The sequence below is a fragment of the Carcharodon carcharias genome, chromosome 13, assembly GCF_017639515.1.
Source record: "Carcharodon carcharias isolate sCarCar2 chromosome 13, sCarCar2.pri, whole genome shotgun sequence".
NCBI lineage: Eukaryota > Metazoa > Chordata > Chondrichthyes > Lamniformes > Lamnidae > Carcharodon > Carcharodon carcharias.
This window is the reverse complement of record NC_054479.1, coordinates 32,006,107-32,027,369: the sequence shown is the minus strand read 5'-3', so window position 1 is coordinate 32,027,369 and position 21,263 is coordinate 32,006,107. Positions and strand designations below refer to the sequence as shown.

Here is a 21,263-nt window from a genome sequence, read left to right as displayed (position 1 = left end):
GGGGGAAGATGGAATTGATGGCAAAGGAACAGTGTTTGCCATAGTGTCAAAGATGTGGGCTTTGGTCTTCACAATATTGTGTTGGAGGAAATTGCAGTTCATGTAAGACTGGTTATTGGACAAGCAGTCTAACAACTTGAGCGGTCAACAGAGATGGTGGAGAGAGCTAGTTATTGTCACTACATGAAAGCTGACCATGTCTTTGTGGGTGGTGTTGCCAAGGGGCAGCAAGTACAGTGAGGAAGATGAGAGTTTCTTGGGACTCTGGTTAAAACAGTGTATGGCCAGAAAGAGAAGTCATTGCTGTTGACCTTTTGGATTTAGACATTGATTGGATAGGTAAAAGTAGAAACAAAGTGTGAGCAGACCTGCTGAGCTGGATAGTGAAGATAAAGGCTTGGAGAAAGATGGTGTGGTTGACGGTAGGGAGATTAAGGCGGCCGTGGAGAAACATGTTTGTAGAAAATTGATGTGGGTTAGTGATTGTTATCCCCCTTTCTTGATTAAGTCCCAGAGAAATCTTAAAACAACACTTGCATCAGGGCAAGTAAGAGATGTTTCGCCATAATGCAATCTGAGATTTAGGAATCTGGCTGGTAGTTAAAAATCATGGGAGTCCGTTTTAGTTCCAGCTCCAGGTAACTCTGTCACTCAGTGTTTATATAGGTCTGTCCCAGTTCCAAGCAGTTCTGCAGGTTTGTCTGAAAACAGATACTTTTAAGACAACAGAGAAATAATTGTAATGCATGTTTACATTACCTAATTTAAAAATAGAATTTAGCTAAAAATGTCCATTTCCTCATAATTAAGATCATAAAAGTTGTAGATGAGAAAAAGCCACTTAATCTTCCAGTACTCAATGCTCCAATCATGGGCCCGAATCTTGTGCTGCTACTGTCAGCGGGAAACAAGGCGGGTGGATCTACATAATTGTGGAGGAGGGGAAATGTTAGCTTCCTGATGATGGGATTAAGGTTGTGGCTAGTTGAAAGAGGATCCTGATGGCAAGCAGTGGGAACCTATTTGTAATTCATTAGCATGTTGTGCATACTTATTAAAACACCATTTTGCCAGATTAAATGGTACCTTAGCAATTAACTCTGCAGCGAATGGAAAATGTACCTTCAGACTCACAACTGATTAAAGGTGACGTACAGCAGGCGAGGTAGTCTTCCTGGTGGATTTGAACTGAGTAGGAACTGCTTTTCCATTGGGAGCTTTGTTGCACTGAGGGAGAGGAGGCTTCAATGCATTAAAATTTGGTGGTGGCAGTGCAAGGGGGGGCAGATTGGGGCATGGCTGACCAAGGGAGGGTGGGTCATGGTGGACTTACGAGGGGTCATGGGGGACAGAGGGAGGAAGCTGGGCTACACAGAGAAGGTCAATACATACAGATGGGAAGTCAAGCATGGTTATGGGGAGATCCAGAGTTAGAGAGAGTCACTGGTGAGATTCTGAGAGTTCAGGGTAACAGAGGGCAGTCCCACCTACATATGGAAATCCCATACACTTCTCATCCTGCTTTTGGGGCACTTGACATTACAAAAAGATTCCAGCCATGGTTTCTCCATCCATGAGGACACAATCTACCTGCTAATTTGCAATACATTGTAAATTGTTTTTTCTCTCTCAAAGAATTGTATAAAAGCCCAAATGCAGCCAGCTTTTTAAAGGTGAGAAACATTACAAAGCTTATTTTCATGAAATTACAAACATTTTTGTCTGTGATTTACAGGCCAATTGCATTTAGCATTGATGATATGATGCTTGAAGCTGTTTTTATACTGGCTACATTAGCTGATGCAGAGAGCCATTCACCATCACAGCACACTCAGTACTTAAAGACTTTTACCAGTAAGAGGTATATGATAGCAGAGACACTTTTGAATGTTTCTTTATCCTGTTTATTTAAGTATATATTCTCTTAATTCTTATATTGTGAAAATAATAGGAATTAAAGATACTTCTGTTTAAGGGAGACGTACACACTTGCTTAAATGTAAACTGGAGATTATCTGAACTGATTTCAATTACAGCTGTTCAACTAAACTCCACCAGTGTACATAGAAATTTAAACTTTAAATATTTATTCTTCAGTGATAGGCATGTATCATTTTAAACATATACTGCATAGCTGGGGTAGGTTTATTCCAGAAAGCCAGGTGATGAAGACTGGAACTGGAACTTAATCTTTAGACACTATAAGCTCTTATTAGAGATGTACGTTACAAACATGCACCTCCTAACCCAACAACCATCATTTTCAGGCTGCTCCGATTAATAGAGGAAAAGTGAATCTCCAGTTGATGCCCACCACCTGAATACAATTAAACACAATTACTATACAATTAACAGGGCAGAGGTACAGCAATGTTCTAGCTTGGCCTAAATAGCCAAGTGGTTATGGTACTGGGTTTGTAACCCTAAGATCAAGAGTTCAAATCTCACAATGGTTAAAATCATGAAACAATGTAATTTCATCTGAAAAAATAGATGGAAATGTGTTGGGGCTTGGCCTAAATAGCTAAGTGGTTATGGTACTGGGTTTGTAACCCCCAGATCAAGAGTTCAAATCTCACAATGGCAAACTATGAAACAATGTAACTTCATCTGAAACAGATGGAAACAGGTTTACTCAAAAGAGTATCAAGAGTTCAATTCTCACAATGGCAAACTATGAAACAATGTAACTTCATCTGAAACAGATGGAAATGGGCTTATACTCGAAAGAGTTACAAGCAATTAGATTATTAGCTTGGCCTAAATAGCCAAGTGGTTATGGTACTGGGTTTGTAACCCCATGATCAAGAGTTCAAATCTCACAATGGCAAACTATGAAACAATGTAACTTCATCTGAAACAGATGGAAACAGGTTTACTCAAAAGAGTATCAAGAGTTCAAATCTCACAATGGCAAACTATGAAACAATGTAACTTCATCTGAAACAGATGGAAACAGGTTTACTCAAAAGAGTATCAACAGTTCAAATCTCACAATGGCAAACTATGAAACAATGTAACTTCATCTGAATAGAAACAGATGGAAACGTGTTTGTACTCGAAAGAGTTACATCTTAAGCTTGGCCTAAATAGCCAAGTGGTTATGGTACTGGGCTTGTAAGATCAAGAGTTCAAATCTCCCAATGACAAACTATGAAACAATGTAACTTCATCTGAAACAGATGGAAATGTGTTTGTACTCGAAAGAGTGACAGCAATGTTCTAGCTTGGCCTAAATAGCCAAGAGGTTATGGTACTGGGCTTGTAACCCCAAGATCAAGAGTTCAAATCTCACAATGGCAAACTATGAAACAATGTAACTTCATCTGAAACAGATGGAAACAGGTTTACTCAAAAGAGTATCAAGAGTTCAAATCTCACAATGGCAAACTATGAAACAATGTAACTTCATCTGAATAGGAACAGATGGAAACGTGTTTATACTCGAAAGAGTTACAGCAATGTTCTAAAAGTCTTGTGGACCACTGCTGTGAATATAGGCAAGATTTTACCGGCCCAAGTGGCGGGATGGGAGATGGGGAGGGCTGGTAAAATGCTGGGGAGCTATGGCAGTTTGACTGCTTGATGCAAGCCCACTGGCAAGGAAGTTTCCCAATAGTGCAAACGGTAGCAGCGGGTGGCCAATTTAGCTAATCGAAGGCCCAACTGAGGCCATCTTCCCTGGCACTGGGACGCTGCCACCTGTATTGAGATGGCTTCACCACACCCACCGGGGAGGTTGGGCGCATCAGAGCCAAAGTCTGCAGCCCTGAGGTCACCACTGAAGGGATTTCTTCCTCCGAGCATTGAAACAGCAGAAAAATGGAATTGTTTTCCTCCCCAGCGAGGGTACCTCAAATGGAGACAACCCTTTTATTTGTTCTTAGGGTACGAGTGAAACTGGGCAGGCCAGCATTTATTGCCCATCTCTAATTTCCCTTGAGAAGGTGGTGCTGAACTGCTTTCTTGAATCAATACAGTCCATTTGGTGAAGGAACACCCACAGTGTTTTTTCTGTAGCGGTTTCATACAACTAAGTGACTTGCTAGGCCATTGCAGAGGGGAGATAAGAATGAATCACATTGCTCTGGGTCTGGGGTAACATGTCAGCCAATCTGGGTAAGGATGGCAGATTTCTTCCCTGAAGGCATTTGTGACCCAGATGGGTTTTTACAACAATTTGGTCTTTTCATGGTCATTATTAATGAGACCATCTTATTCCAGATTTATTAATGAATTAAATTCCCCCAGCTGTTGTAGTGGAATTTGAACTCACGTTTCTGGAGCCAGGCCTCTGGATTACTAGTCTAGTAACATTATCACCAATTACTGTCTCATTCTCCTTGCAATGTTAGCAATAGCCACCTCTTGGTGGCATAGCCAAAGCTGAGCTGCTGGCCCTTTGTACTGGCCATGTGGAGAGCCAGCACGCCATCCTAATTGGTGATGACTAATTGAGGCCACCACCAGGATGATTGCAGTCCTGCTACCTGCCTGTGTGCACTTGGGACCCATATATGGTCCTGATGTTGAGAATTACTTCCAACTGAGAAAATTCCTATATTGCAGAGGTGTGTACACATTCTGACCTCCTTCCTCTGTTGACCTGGCAGATGACAATCTGATATTTTTCCTCTACAATTTTTCATACATGAATTTGCCTCTATTCTTATGTTACCTTAGGAACATAGGAGGAGTAAGCCATTCGTCCTGTCAAGCCTGTTCCACCATTCAATTAGATCATGGCTGACCATCTACCTCAAATGCCATTTTCCCCCACTATCCCCCTACCCCTTGATGTCATAAGTATCTAGAAATCTGTCGATTTCTGTCTTGAACATACTCAATGATTGAGCTTCCACAACCCTCTGGGCTAGAGAATTCCAAAGATTCATCGTGAATGAAGAAATTCCACCTCATCTGTCTTAAATGGCCTGCCGCTTATTCTGAGACTGTCCCCTGGTGCCAGGCTCACTAACAAGGGTTAGTGCTTTCTGAGGCAGTGTTCCAAAGTTGCACAACCCTCAGAAAAAATTTCTCATCTCTGTCCTATAAGGGAGATGCCTAATTTTAAAACAGTGCCCCCTAGTTCTGGACTCACCCACAAGAGGAAACATTATTTCCATGTCCACTTGTCAAGACCATTCAAGATCTTGTATATGCCAATCAAGTCACCCCTCACTCTTCTAAACTCCAGTGGAAACAAGCTCAGCCTGTTCAACCTATCCTCAAGACAACGTGCTCATTCCAGGTATCAATCTAATAAACCTCCTCTGACCTACCTCTAACGTATTTATATCATTCCCTAAATAAGGAGACCAAAACTGAACATAGTATTCAAGATGTGGTCTCGCCAATGCCCTCTTTGCTTTTATGTTCAATTCTTCTTGCAATAAAGGATAGCATTCCATTAGCCTTCTTGATTACATGCTGTACCTGCAGACTAACTTTTTGTGATTTAAGTACGAGAACACCTAGATCCCCCTGCATCTCTGAATTCTGTAGTCATTCTCAGTTTAAGTAATACTCTGCTTTTTTTTCTTCCTGCCAAAGTGAACAACTTCACATTTTCCCACATTATACTCCATCTGCCAGATTTTTGCCCACTCACTCAACTTATCAATATCAGTCTACAGACTCTTGTCTTCTTCACAACATATTTTTGTACCTATCTTTGTGTTGTCTGCAAATCTAGCACCATGCCTTCGCTCCCCTCATCTAAGTTAATGATGTAAATTATAAAACATTGAGGGCCCAGGACAGATCCCTGGAGGGCCCCATGAGTCACACCCTGCCAATCTGAAAAAGACCCATTTAGGCATACTGTTTTCTGCCAGCTAGCCAATCCTCTATTCAAGCTAATACATTACCCCCTACACCATGAGCTTTTATTTTCCACAATAACCTTTGATGTGACACCTTATCAAATGCCTTATGGAAATCCAAGTACAGTGCGTCCACAGGCACCTCTTTATCCATAGCAAGTTACTCCTTCAAAGAACTTTAAAAAATTGGTAGAACATAATTTCCCTTTCACAAAACTATGCTGACTCTCCTCGATTGTCTTGTGTTTTTTCTAAGTGCTCAGCTATAACTTCTTTAATGATTGACTCTCTAACATCTTACCCCACGACAAGTGTCAAGCTAACTGGCCTATAGTTTCCTGTTTTCTGCCTTCCTCCCTTCTTGAATAGAGGGGTTATATTTGCTACTTTCCAGTCTGATGGAACCATTCCAGAAACTAGGGAATTTTAGAAAACTAACTACCTCATTAGACACCTCTTTAAAATGAATTCCATCTGGACCCAGAGACTTGTAAGTTTGCAGCTCCATCAGTTTGCTCAGTAGTGCTTCTCTAGTGATTATAATTTCACCAAGTTCCTCTCTCCCCTCCACCTCCTGATTTATAGCTATTACTGGAATTTTTAAAAATATCCTGTATAGTGAAGACAGAAGAAAAACATTTGTTAATTTCATTATTTCCTCATTTACTATTAACTCCCATTATCAATCTAGAGGACCAACACTCACTTTACCTACTCTTTTTCTGTTTAAATACCTTTGGAAACTCTTACTATCCATTTTTTACATTTCTGGCTAGCTTCCTCTCATACTCTGATTAACTTTTGTCATTCTCTGTCGTTCTTTATGTTCTGACCAATCATCTGACTTGCCTCATCTTTGCACAGTCATATGCTTTTTCCTAAAGTTTGATGCTTTCCCTAACTTCTTTAGTTAACCATGGGTGGTGGGTCCTCCTTTTAGAAATTTTCTTTACAGTAGGAATATACTTATTCTGAGTATTCTGAAATATCCCCTTAAATGTCTGCCACTGCTTCTCTATTGATCTATCCCCTAACCTAGTATCTCAGTTCACTTCAGCTAGCTCAGCTTTCATGCCACATAATTGCCCTTACTTAAGTTTAAAATACTAGTCTTAGACCCACTCCTCTCCCTTTCATACTGGATGTAAAATTCAATTATATTGTGGTCATTGCTACCTAGGGGTGCCTTTACCCTGAAGTCATTAATTAATCCTGTCACATTACACAATGCCAAGTCCAAAATAACCTGCTCTCTGGTTGATTCCAGAACATGGTGCTCTAAGAAACTATCTTGAAAGCATTCTATAAACTCCTCATCCAGGCTACTACTACCAATCTGATTTTTCCAGTTTATGTAGATTATAGTCACCCATGATTATTGCTGTCCCATTATCACAATCACCTGATATTTTTTGTATACTTCGCTCTACAATTTGGTTACTTTTAGGAGGCTTGTAGACCACTTCCACTAGTGACTTCTTTCCCCTGTTATTCCTCATCTCCACCCAAACCGATTCTACATCCTGATCTCCTGAACTAAGGTCATCTCTAACTAATGCACAAATGCCATCCTGGATTAACAGTGCTACCCTTCAAACTTTACCTAGCTTCCTATTTTTCTTGAAGGTTATATACCCATCAATATTCAGGACCCAATCCTAGTCATCCTGCAGACACATCTCTGTAATGTCTATCAGTTCATATTTATTTACTTCAATGTACGAGATCAATTTGTTTACTTTATGAATGCTATGCACAGGTGCAGAGCCTTTAGTTTTGTCTTTTTGTTATCTTTGTGACACCTAGTCATAATTCTTGGTGCATTCTTAGGTTTGTTCTCAGTCACTTCCAGCCATTCTCCAACCTTCAATTTCCAGATTACTGTTCTCCTCCTCTCTTACCGTGTCTCTACTCTTTGATATACCTCATCTTTCCACATTCTATCCCTTGCCCCCACTATTTAGTTTAGTATCCTCTCTGCTTCTCTAGTTATGTGACTAGCAAGAACACTGGTCCCAGCATGCTTCAGGTGCAGATCGCCCCAATGGTACAGGCCCAACTTTCCCAATTACTAGTGCCAATGCCTCTCAAACTGGAACCCACTTCTCCCACATCAGTCTTTGAGCCACATGTTCATCTCTCCAATTTTATGTACCCTATTCCAATTTGCATGCAGCTCAGATAATAATACAGAGATTATAACCTTTGAGGTTCTGCTTTTCAATTTAATACCTAGCTCCTCACTATGCAGAACCTCTTTCCTAGTTCTACCTTTGTCATTGGTACCTACATGGATCATGACAACTGGATCCTCCCTCTCCCACTGCAAGTTCCCCTCCATTCCTGAGCAGATGTCCTGAACCCTGGCACTGGATAGGTAATACAGCTGTCTGGACTCACTCTCTTTGTTGCATAGAACAGTGTCAATCCCCTCATTATACTGTCCCCTACTACCACTACACTCCTTTTTGCTCCTCCCATTTGAAAGGCTTCCTGTACCACAGTACCACGGTCAGTTTGCTCACGGTCACCCCGCAGCCTCCGCTCTCATCCAAACAAGCTGAGAGAACCTCAAACTTATTGGACAATTGCAGAGGCTCACTCTGGATCCCCTTACCTGCCTCACTCGCAGTCACCCTCCTGTCCCTGGCCACTGACCAAATCAGAAGACCCTACAAATCATCCAGGTAACTTTCCTTTTCCCTGATGTGTTGCAGAGCCTGCAGCTCAGCCTCCACCTCAATTACTCTGGGCCAAAGTTCCTCGAGACGCAAACACTTACTACAGATGTGTTTGCCCTGGATCAATGTTATCCAGGAGCTCCCATATGCTGCAGCCTTGACACATCACCTGTCCTGCCATCCTTAATGTGTTTTAAATAATTACTTTTATTCACTGATTTATGTTGCTTTTTTATATATTTTGTCAACTTTACCACCAAATTGTATACTATTTTAAATCTTGGGAATAAAATAGACCTTAGCCACTCACCAGATACTCACCAAATAGCTAACTCCTTTCCCTGTAGTAGAGCAAGAACCAATTCCTACAGGGTGAGAAAGATAGAAAAGGGAAACAAAAACCACTGTCCCTCCCTTCACCGAACTCCCCCACTCACTAAACTCCAAGTCTGCATCCAGTTTCCTCAGCTGCACTCCTTTGCCCTTTTACTGTTTGCTCACCAGCACTATATGCAATTGCAACATAACACCTTTACTCATGTACTCAAATCCCCTTGCAATGAAGGCCAACATAACCATTTGCCTTCCTAATTGCTTGCTGCACCTACCTGCAAGCTTTTAGTGACTCATGAACAAGGAGGGGGCATAGATTTAAGGTAAGGGGCAGGAGGTTTAGAGGGGATGAGAGAGAGAATTTTTTCACCCAGAGGGTGGTGGGAATCTGGAACTCATTGTCTGAAAGGATGGTAGAGGCAGAAACCCTCAACATTTAAGCAGTATTTGGATGTGCACTTGCAATGCCATGGCATACAAGGCTATGGGCCTAGTGCTGGAAAATGGGATTAGAATAGTTAGGTACTTGTTTGACTGGTGCAGACTCGATGGAGCGAAGGGCCTTTTTCTGTGCTGTAGACCTCTATGACTATGACTGTAAGGACACTGATGTCCCTTTGGACATCAACACTTCCTAACCTCTCTCTAAGAAATACTCTGCCTTTGCCATTGTTTTTTCTACCAAGTGGATAACTTCACGCTTATTCACATTATATTCCATCTGCCATATTCTTGTCCATTCAATTAGCCTGTCCAAGTCCCCTTGAAGCTTCTTTGCATCGTCCTCACAAGAGTTTTGTATCAGCAAAATCAGGAAATATTCCATGTGGTCCCCACATTCAAATCATTTATATAAATTGTGAATAGCTGTGGCCCTGGCACTGATCTTTGCAGTACCCCACTAGTAACAGCTTGCTATTCTGAGAATGACCTATTTATTCTTAATGTTTTCTGTTAACCAATTCTCTAATTTTGTGATCTAATTTTGTTTACTAACCTCCAGTGTAGGACGTTATCAAAAGCCTTCTGAAAATCCAAATATATCACATCCCCTCTATCTATGCTACAAGTAACATCTACAAAAATACTACAACAGGTTTGCAAACATGATTTCCCTTTCATAAATCCATGCTGACTGTGTCCAATCATATCATTATTTTCTAAGTGTCTAGTTATCACATCCTTAATATTAGGTTCCTAACATTTCCCCGACTACTGACATCAAACTAACAGGTCTGTAGTTGAGTTTTCTCTCTCCTTCCCTTCTTAAATGGTAGGGTTACATTTGATACTTTACAGTCTGTAGGAACCTTTTCAGAATCTATAAAATTTTGAAAGATAATCACCAATGCACCTATTATCTTTAGCCACCTCCTTCAACACTGGGATGTAGCTCATCAGGTCCAGGTGATTTATCAACCTTCAATCCAAATAATTTTTTGAGTACTATCTCTCTAGTAATACTAATTTTTTTCAGTTCTTCATTTTCACAAGCCCCCTGGTTGCCTAGTATTTCTGGGAGATTTTCTGCATCTTCCTCCATGAAGACAGAGGCAAAGTAATTGTTCAGTTTCTCCACCATTTCCCTACTCTCCATTGTAAAATTCTCTTGTCTCTGCCTGTAACTGACTCACATTTGTCCTTGCTGATCTTTTCCTTTTCATGTACCTGGAGAAGCTTTTGCAGTCTGCCTTTACGTTTCTCACTAGCTTGCATTCATATTCTCTTTATCCTTTCTTTATTAGTTTCTTGGTTCTCCTTTGCTGGATTCCAAATTGCTCCCAATCCTCAGACTTACCATTTTTTCTAGCAACCTTATAAACCACTTCCTTTGATATAATGCAATCTTTAACTTCTTTTTGTTAGCCATGGTTAATTCATCTTTCCTGTTGGGTTGTTGTTTCTTACAGGAATTTATTTTTGTTGTAGACCATGTAATACTTTTTAAATACCATCCAATGCCCATCTGTCAAATTTGTTAGCATATTTTTCCAATCCACCATAACCAAATTGCCCTTCACAACTTTATAGTTTTCTTTGTTCAGATTTAAGACCCTAGTTTCAGAATGAACTACATCACTTTCAAACAATGTAAAATTATCATATTATGGTCTCTATTTCCTAAAGGCTCCTTTACAGCAGTGTTATTAATTGGCCCTTTCTCATTATATAACACTAAATCTAAAACAGCCCAATCCCTCCGGTTCTTCAATGTATTGCCCATCTCACATACTCCAGGAATTCATCCTCCTCAGCATTAGCACTAATGAGGTTTACCCAGTGTATATGCAAATTGAAATCTCCCATTATTACTGTATTACCCACATTACATGCAGCTCTGATTTCCTGATTTACACTGTGCCCAACATTACCACTACAGCTCTGAAGAGTCATACAAAATTGAAACCTTAACTCTGTTTTTCTCTCAACAGATGCTGTTTGACTTGCTGAGTTCTTCCAGCATTTTCTGTTTTTGTCACCCACTAGTTTGGTGGCCTATAAACAACTCACAATGTTTGCTGCTCCCTGCTGTTTCTTAGCTCCACCCAAACTGATTCTACATCTTGATCCTTCAATTTAAAATCCTCTCACTAATGTATTGATCTCACCCCTTAAGTGCTACCCTACCTCTTCTTTTTTTGCCTATCTTTTCTGTATCCTTGAACAGTTTCTTGTCTGTCACCTTGTAACCACTTTTCTGTAACTCTTTCGAGTACCACTTTTCTGTAATGGCAATTAAATCATACCCATTTACCTCCTATTGTGCCGTCATATCGTGTACCTTGTTGCAAATGCTGCAGATTGTGCGCCCTTAACTTAGTCTTTTTAACATTATTCTGCCATCTAATTTCACTCACTATTTTGCTACTACTTGATACCAGTTTTGCTTCCCTCAAATCTGAGCTCCTTCTTAGGTTCCCATCAACCTGCCAATCTAGTTTAAACCCTCCCCAACATGACTAGCAAATCTCGTGAGGATGTTAGTCCTGGTGCTTCTAAGTTGCAATTCGTCCATGTTGTACAGGTCCCACATGCTCCAGAACTGGTTTAAATGCCTCAGAAATCTGATGCCCTCCGTTCTACACTAATTCTCCAGCCATGTATTCAATTGCTCAGTCCTCCTAATCTGATACTCATGAGCACATGGCATCATGAGTAATTTTGAGATTACTGCTTTTAAGGTCCTCCTTTTTAATTTATGTCCCACTCCCTAAAATCTGCTTTCAGAACTTTATCCCTCTTCCTACCTATGTCATTGGTACCAACGTGGACGACAATCTAGGCTGTTCATTTCCCCTAGAAAGTCCTGCAGTTGCCCTGTGATATTCTTGAGCCTGGCACTGGCAGGGCAACACACCATCCTGGAGTCACATCTACAGTCACAGGAACGCCTGTCTGTTCCCTTAATGAATCCCATATCACTATTGGTCTTCCAACCTTCTTTCTCCACTCGTGCAGCTGAGCCCACCCATGTTGCCACGGAACAAAAACAGAAAATGCTGGAAAAACTCAGCAGGTCCGACAGCATCTGTGGAGAGAGAAACAGAGCTGACGTTGAGTCCGTATGACCCTTCTTCACGGCCTTGGCTTTTGCTGCATTCCTGAGGAACCACTGCCCTCACTAGCATCCAAAATGGAAAACCAATTAGCGAGATTGAATCAGGGAACTCCTGCACTATCTGCCTGGTTCTCTTAGACTGCCTGGCGGTCACCCATTCCTTCTCTACCTGCGTGCTCCTAAGCTACAGTGTGACCACCTCCATAAACATACTATCCATGTAGTTCTCTGCCTTGGGGACCCACCATAGTGACTCCAGCTGCCACTTGAGTTCCAAAACCCAGAGCTCAAGCTTCTGCAGCCGGTGACACTGCCTAAAGATGTGTTTGTCTAGGGCGTGTAGCACGTCCATGTCTTCCCATGTGCCACAGAAGGCACATTTCACTCAGCTGAGCTGTCGTCATATCTTAACTTTACAAACTATTTATTACAAGTAGAATAACTTGCCAGTTACTCACCAATCAACTGCTTCTTCTGTAACAAAGAACCTGAAAAGGGTAGAAGAAAAAGCACCTCCTTCCCCTTTTCACGGAACTCCCTCATTCACCAAACTGTTCATTCTGTTTGCAAACCACACTGACCCCTGTATTTATATTAGCTGAGAATCAGATGAGTGTACTCTGCTAGAAACCAGATTAAGCTAGCTACCTACTAAATACAGCTACTCTAGTAGAGAGCTGGTTTATCCCTGCTTAAGACTGGAGAAATTTAAACTTAATTTAAACAGTAATTTTAGCTAAATGCAAACAAAACTAGATAATTAGGAGATTGACCTAAGATTCTCTCACTCACCAAACTGCCAGCTGCTCACTGTGTGCAAGCCACACTGTTTTCACTGTTACTTTATTATGCAAGTAGTGTAATTCTTCATGATGTTGCTTTCTTGCTGCTATTTAACATTGAATATCCACCCCCCCATTACAAATAGCTAGTTATATTGATCTAACTCCAGACAATTTACACCTTCAATGATATTTATATCCAGCTCCATGCAATATGAAATACCATAATATTTTTAAGGCTGCCGTTAAATCCTGTGAAAAAAGCAAAATTTATATCTGGACAGTATTATGAAAAAGATCACTCTTGACACATATTACTAGTTTGATTCTCACAACTCAGCGGTTCCTAACATGCATCCTTAATCACTTTTGAAACAGCTAAAAATGTATAATCCTTATGTAGTGATGCAGTAGCAACTTGGCTTTATTTACTAGTAAACCACCACCTGATGTTGTTAACTTCATATTTTTCCCATTAAGAGCTGTAGCAAAAAATTTGTATGATTTTCCTGTTATTTTGAACCAGATGCAATTTCATTGTTGAAATTAATTACTGTATTTGTTTCTCCTCACTATGTTGATCAGTGAAATCAGTTCAAATATTTTGAAATTCTCATCCCTGTATGATTAAAATTGTAATTTATGAAATTGATTCAGAACAAATTGGGTGCCTAATGTATTTCTAATAGGAACTCTCAACAATCAAGACTGATGAATATATTGTGTGTAAAAAAAAAAAAGTTATAGATAGGTAAAGTTTAGTCATCTTCAGTTTGCTGAATGCTCACACATTTATACAAGCTTTATGAAATCATACATATGTACTATTAGTTCATGACAACTAGTAATTTGCCAGCAGTGCAAATCTGAAGGATAACCAAACTGAAAATGATATTACTGAGGAGATGAATTCACCTGTAGTAGCCATAAGAACCACTTCACAAAAAGATGTACAGTACAGAATTCAAGAAGTAAAGGATGACTGCACAACCCCCATACTTAATGAAAACCTGACAAAAAATATTGAGGCTTCTTCTGTGTTAAACAATGACTTAGAGGATGGATTGGAAAATGAGATGGTGCCTGGAACTCCACCAAATAAAAAGGTAGTATACTAATTTGTAGTGTATGCAATATTTTTGTAATGATGTCAAAATAAACTTTTGCTAAATATAATAGATTTTAAAAATGTATATTGGCACCACAGATTTTTAAATATAATGTATATCGGACTAAATTCATACAGCTGATCAAGTCTGAGGCCATTAAAGAGTGTAGAGAGGGGGAGGCCACTAAAGAGCGTGTAGAGGGGGAGGCGAGAGGCCACTAAAGAGCATGGAGAGGGGGAAGCGAGGGGCCACTAAAGAGTGCAGAGATAAGAGATAATTAAAAAGTGCAGGGGTGGGGGGGGGGGGGGGGAAGAGCACAGAGAGCAGCTGATTTGTGAATAGGATTGGTGAGTATTTCTAGGCTTTAACATAAAAGTAAAGTAGTTTGTGTTTAGATCTCTAGTCTTTTCAGTCTTATATAGCTTAAGTATAGGATCGATATTGTAATTTTTTTTACACCAGTTAATTAATAAATTAAGTAAAATGCAATGGCTTGACAGGTGATGTGTTGCTGCTGCAGCATGTGGGAACCTGCTGGACACCAAGGTGATCCAGAGCAAACACATCTGTCGTAAATGTTTGCAGTTCGAGGAACTTTGTTTCAGAGTTGAGGAGCTGGAGTCCAAGCTGCAGACGCTGCGCCACATCGAGGGGGAAAGTTACCTGGACACTTTGCTCCAGGAGCTGGTCACACTCCTCAGATTAGGTCATTCAAACTTGGTCTGTGATCAGGTTCAGGAGGGTGTGACTGCAGAGGAAGCAGGTATGGGGACTTGGGGTAGCGTTTGAGGAACCTCGGCCCCTGTAACTGTCCAACAGTTACTGGGTTCTTGCAAGCTGTGGGGTTGAGAACGGGTACAGCAGGGAGGATGAGCAAACTGACCATGGCACTGTGGTACAGGGAGCCATTCAATTGAGTGGAGGAAATAGGAACATAGTAGTGGTAAGGGACAGTATAATTAGGGGGATAGGTACTGTTCTCTGCAGCTGTGAACTTGAGTCCCGAAGGCCGTATTGCCTGCCAGTGCCAGGGCTAGAGAGGAACTTGGAGTGGGAAGGGAGCGTTTCAGTTGTTAGTGTCATCCATGTTGGTACCATGATAGGATTAGAAAGCAGGTTCTGCTGAAAGAATTTGAACAGGTAGGAGCTAAATTAAAAAGCAGAACCTCCAAGATGATACTCTTGGAATTACTACTGGAGGCATGTGGGTTCCCTGTACCTCCTGTAATTTTTATATCGTGCCCACACCAATTCCTGTCTCCGCCGACCAATGAAAATCCAGCCCTGTGTGTTCCACAATGTGGAGACACATCCTGTCCATGTTATACAGAGCTGGTGTATCCTGCTGCATATAGAGACACAATCTACATATTACAGAACTGGTGTGTCCTCTGCATTTAGAGATACAAACACTGTACAAATTATAGAAAGATTATCTCTGCGAATTCTGAGCAACAAAACAAACTTGTGTTTTATGTTTGTTTGAGCCATGGAAGACTGGCATAGGGTAAATGAAGTCGAGGAGTTAAATGTATGGCTCAAAGATAGGTGTGGGAGGAATGGGTTTCTTATCATGGGGCACTGGCACAAGTACTGGGGTAGAAGGGATCTGTTCTGGTGGAACGGGCTTCACTTCAAACTGTGCAGCGACCAGTGTCCTGCTGAATCGAATAACTAGGGCTATAAAGAGGGCTTTCAGCTAAATAAGGTTGGGGGGGGGGGGGGGGGGGGGTGGTAGAGGAAGAGGGTTCTAGAAAGGCGATATGTACACTTACAAATGAAAAGGATATAACAGCATTACAGAGCAGCTATTTAGGTAATGATACCCAGAGTGTGACAGGAAGGGACAGTATGTACAAATTTAAAGAAACAGCAGCAAGTAGGGTCGGTGGTTGGGGGGAAAGGTAAAAAGGCAAAATTAATGGCACAAATAAAGGTTAATGGGTATGATTTATAACCATTACAGAGACATGGTTACAAGGAGATCAAAGCTGAGAACCAAATATTCAGGGGTATGTGACTTTTCGAAAGGACAGCAAGGAAAGGGTGGTGGGGTAGCTTTGTTAGTACAAGATGGAATAAGTACAATAGTAAGAAATGAACTTGGATTGGAAGATGAATCCATAACAAGAAGAAAACACTGACAGGAATAGTCTATAGGCCCCCTAACAGCTATACTGTAGGACAGAGAATACAACAGGAGATAATGTTTAAAAAACGGCAGTACATTAATTATGGGTGACTTCAATCTTTACGTAGGTTGGGAAAATCAAATTGACAGAGGTAGCCACGATCAAGAATTCAGAATGTGTATTCAGGACAGTTTCCTAGAATATGTTGTGGATCCAACCAAGGATCAGGCTACTTTGGATCTGGTAATATGTAATGAGGCAGGTTCAATAAATGATCTCAGGGTACAGGATCTGCTAGGAAAGTGACCATAACATGGTTGAATTTAGCAGTTCAGTTTGAGAGTGAGAACAAAGTTGTAGCCCAGTGAGGAAGGAGGTTCTAGAAAGGGGATAAACCAACCATGGTTAACTAAGGAAGTTAAGGATAGTATCAAATTGAAAGAAAAAAAACATACAATGTGACAAAGATTAGTGGTAAACCAAATGATTGGGAAAGTTTTAAAAACTAACAAAAGATGACCAAAAATACAATAACTACCACCAGAGAAGAAGTACTAGGGAAATTAATGGGGCTAAAGGCCAATAAGTCCCTTGGGCTTGATGGGTTGCGTCCTAGGATATTAAAGGAATAGCTAACACAGATAGTGGATACACTGGTTGTAATCTGCCAAGAATCCTTAGATTCTGGAGAAGTCCCAGAAGATTGGAAAACTGCCAATGTAACACCCTTATTCAAAAAGGGAGACCAAAAAAAAGTAACTATAGACCAGTTAGCTTAACATCTGTCATTGGGAAAATGTTAGAGTCCATTATAAAGGATGTAATAGCAGAGCATTTAGAAATGCATAAATAATCAAGCAGAGTCAGCATGGCTTCATGAAGGGGAAATCATGCCTGACAAATTTATTAGAATTCTTTGAGGTGATAACAAGCAGGGTAAAGGGGAACCAGTAGAAGTAATATATTTGGATTTCCAAAAACCATTCGATAAAGTACTGCACATAAGGCTACTTAATAAGATGAGCCCATGATGTTGGGGGTAGTATATTAGTATTGATAGAGGATTGGCTAACTAATAGAAATCAGAGAGTTGGGATAAGGGGGGCATTTTCAGGATGGCAACCTGTAACTAGTGGAGTGCTACAGGGATCAGTGCTGGAGTCACAATTATTTACAATATAGATTAATGACTTGGGGATGAGGGAAGTCAATGTACCATTACCAAGTTTGTGGATGACACAAAAATAGGCAGAAAGGCAAGTGGTGAGGATGGCACAAAGTCTACAGAGGGATATAGACAGGTTATGAGTGGGCAAAAACTTGGCAGTTGGAATATAATTTGGGAAAATGTAAGGTTATGCACTTTGGCAAGAATAGAGGAGCAGATTATTATTTAAATGGAGAAAGACTGCAGAAAGAACAAAAAAAAAATAGGCCATTCAGCCCTTCATGCCTGACCTACCATTGAATAAGATCAAAGAAATTTGGGTGTCCTCATGCATGAAACCCAAAAATCTAACATACAATTTCAGCAGGTAATAGGGAAGGCAAATGGAATGTTGGCCTTTATTTCAAAGGAAATGGAGTATAAAAATAGGGAAGTCTTGCTAAAACTATGCAAAGCACCAATTAGACTACACCTAGAATACTGTGAACAGTTTTGGTCCCCTTCTCTAAGTTAAGATATACTGGCATTGGAAGCAATCCAGAGAAGGGTCACTAGATTGATCCCAGGTATGGAGGGATTTTCTTATAAGGAGGTTGAGTAGGTTGGGCCTGTACTCATTAGAGTTTAGAAGAATGAAACACCTTATTGAAACATACAAGACTCTTAGCATCTACCCTATCGAGCCCCCTGAAAGGTTATTTCCCCTTGTGGGAGAGTCTAGGACCAGAGGGCATAATCTCAGAGTAAGGAGTCACTCATTTAAGACAGAGATGAGGAGAAATTTCTTCTGAGGGTAGTGAATCTGTGAAATTCTTTACTGCAGAGGGCTGTAGAGGCTGGGTTAAGTATATTCAAGGCTAAGATAGACAGATTTTTAATCTGTAAGGGAATCAGGGGTTATGGGGAAAAGGCTGGAAAGTGGAGTTGAGGATTATCAGGTCAGCCATGATCTCATTGAATGGCAGAGCAGATGCAATGGGCCAAATGGCCTACTTCTGCTCTGACATTTTATGGTCTCTATAAATGTCTTCAATAAATGGGCAAATAATTGGCAACTGACGTTTGACACAAATGAGGTAGTACACTTTGGTAGGAAGTATAAGAAGGTTATTTATTACTTGGAAGGTCCAAGTCTAGACCGGTAGAGGAACAAAGGGATCTTGGAGTACAAAGACATCAATACTAAAAGTTAGGTTAGCAAGGCCATAAAAAAGAAAACCAAGCACTTTATTTCTAGCTACAAAAGTTGTGCTAAACCCGTATCGAACATTGGTTCGACCACACTTAAGTATACTGCATGCAGTTCCGGTCACCATATTATAAAAATGAAATAGAAACAATGGAAAGGGTGCAGTGAAGATTTACATGCAAACCACCAGAAATACTTGGATAAACATATCAAGTAAGGGTTGACAGGCTGGGTTTCTTTTCCCTTGGGGTGGAAAAAAGCACCGACAGGTGACCAAATGGCAGTCTTTAAAAGTATGGATGTTTTTATAGTAGATACAAATCTTGTGGGGAAGAGCATAACGAGAGGCTGTCAATATATCCAAAGAGTGGTAAGAATGTGGAACTCATTAACACAGGGAATGGTTGAAGGAAATATAGATGCATTGAATGAGCAGTTAGATAAGCATTCGAGGGAGAAGGATTAAGATTATATTGGTAGATTTAGATTAAAAAATGGTAGAAAGCTCAAATGGAGCATAAACACAAATAGACAGGTTGGGCCAAATGGCTTGTTTTTGTGCCATTTATCCTATTAATCTTATTGAAATCGAGGGGCTTTGAGTATCTAAAAGATTCCCATTCCCCCCACCCTTTTAATCTTCTCCATTCCAATGATTAGAACTTGATTTCTAGTCTCTTCATAATTAAAGCCCCTCATTCTTGGTATTTTACTTCTAAATATCTTATGTACCTACCTTGACTTTGAAGTATTCCGTTGAAGCTGGGCTCAATACTCTAACTGCAGTCTAACTTGACTTGTATAGGTTTAACAGCACCACTTTGCTTTTGTAGTCAATGTCCCTACTTCTAAAACATAAGATCACATTATATTTATTATTTTCCATCAACTTGCCTTCCTAATGTGTATCTGATCCAACGTTTTACTATGTAGTTTATTTGGTAATTTTCTTCCAAAATGCATTATCTTGCACTTTATTTGTGACCTTTATTTTTTTAGTCTAGTTACTTAGTCTGGGTAACTCTGAACAGGACTATTTCCATCATCTACATATGTTGATATTGTGCCATTGATCATGTTCAAAACATTTAAATATGTTGAATAAAGCAGTTGATGTCATATAAATGCAAGCCGTTGAAAGTAAATAAATTTACAGGTTCAGATGATATTTTTGATATTAACCGTATTTGTGTTCTCAAAAATCTGCAGTTGTGCTCACTCTTCTTCAGTGCTGTGTTATCCGAACATCACAAAAACGGTTATCAAACATTAATGAGCCTAGCTGCTTGCAGTGAAGAGGAGGATATAAATGAAGACAAATTTGTGCAGAATTTCTAAGAATTCAGGAGTGCAAGTCCTGGAGTGTCCTTGCTAAGAAGCTTCAGGATCTGGAAAATTAAAGAAGTTTACACGGGGAAAAATCCACCCTCCACCCCACAACCGAGAATTCAGTAAGAGCTTTATTAGACTAGTACACTTTCAGTGAGGTACAAAAAGGCACATCACAAAGACTGGATCTACTAAATTGCTATTGCTAAAACATCACAACCATTTATTATTGACCTTATGGATTCATATGGAATGACATTAAAGCTTTAAAGAAGAAATACAGCATGTGAGCTACCCACACAAGGGTCCAGATCTTCATCTCTTCACACATGATGATTTTAGATATCACTGTTGCTTGGTTTGATTTTCTTTTAAAGCTTTGAAATCTGAATCATCACTGAAAATCTGAATGCTCATTTACAGATTAGAACTCATGATGCAAATTTAAACTAAAATTAAATCTATCACACAAATGAATCAATTCCAGGCAATTGCTTTCACAAATTTTTACATGCCTCAAACTTTCCCTTTTGGAAGATAGATGTGATATCCGTAAACTGCGGTTTTTTGTGTTGGACGAAGAGAAGAAAAGGAATAAATGGGTTAGAGCTTTGTGACAACTGTTACTTTTTCCACTTCTGGTTTTCACAATTCATGAGTCTTAAGCACCATGGAATATTACTCCATTAAATATATAAATAAAAGTTACAAGGGAACAGTGGTTTTCTTTGCTCCAAGACTGTGCATTTATCAAACTAATATTAAAAACATATTAGCTCCTATTCAAGATATCAGTAGCAACCAGTGTTTACACTACCTTAAAATAACTCAAGATCTATGTCCCAATGATTGGCATACAAAAGTTAGTGAAACAATCCCAATCTTTTGCTGTAAATCTTTGCATGAAGGAAAGGATTATACAAGCACTAAGAAGCAGATACAATGGATCAAATACAGAAAATGTAAACTGCACCAGCTTTCAACTGGTCCGGCTCTTAAATGTGTAGGTATACTTGAAGCCGAGAGAAATGCAAAGTCCAGAATCTGGAGTTTACATGATTGAAAGCACTTCAAAGTTTGTTTCACAAATCAGTTCGCAACGTTTACAATGTGGCGTTATAACAAATGCAATTACTTGGAGAAAAAAATTCAGGTA

The 21,263-nt window shown here is 40.0% G+C and overlaps 1 protein-coding gene across 1 annotated transcript in view; it reads left to right on the top strand.

Moving 5' to 3' along the window:
- Positions 1-20,116, top strand: part of LOC121286024 (cell cycle checkpoint control protein RAD9B-like) — a 49,413-nt gene extending 29,297 nt beyond the window's left edge. The window contains 3 exon segments of the mRNA XM_041203045.1: positions 1,736-1,912; positions 14,040-14,286; positions 19,988-20,116. Coding sequence (XP_041058979.1) covers positions 1,736-1,912; positions 14,040-14,286; positions 19,988-20,116 — 553 coding nt within the window.
- The last annotated feature ends 1,147 nt before the right edge of the window (positions 20,117-21,263 follow it).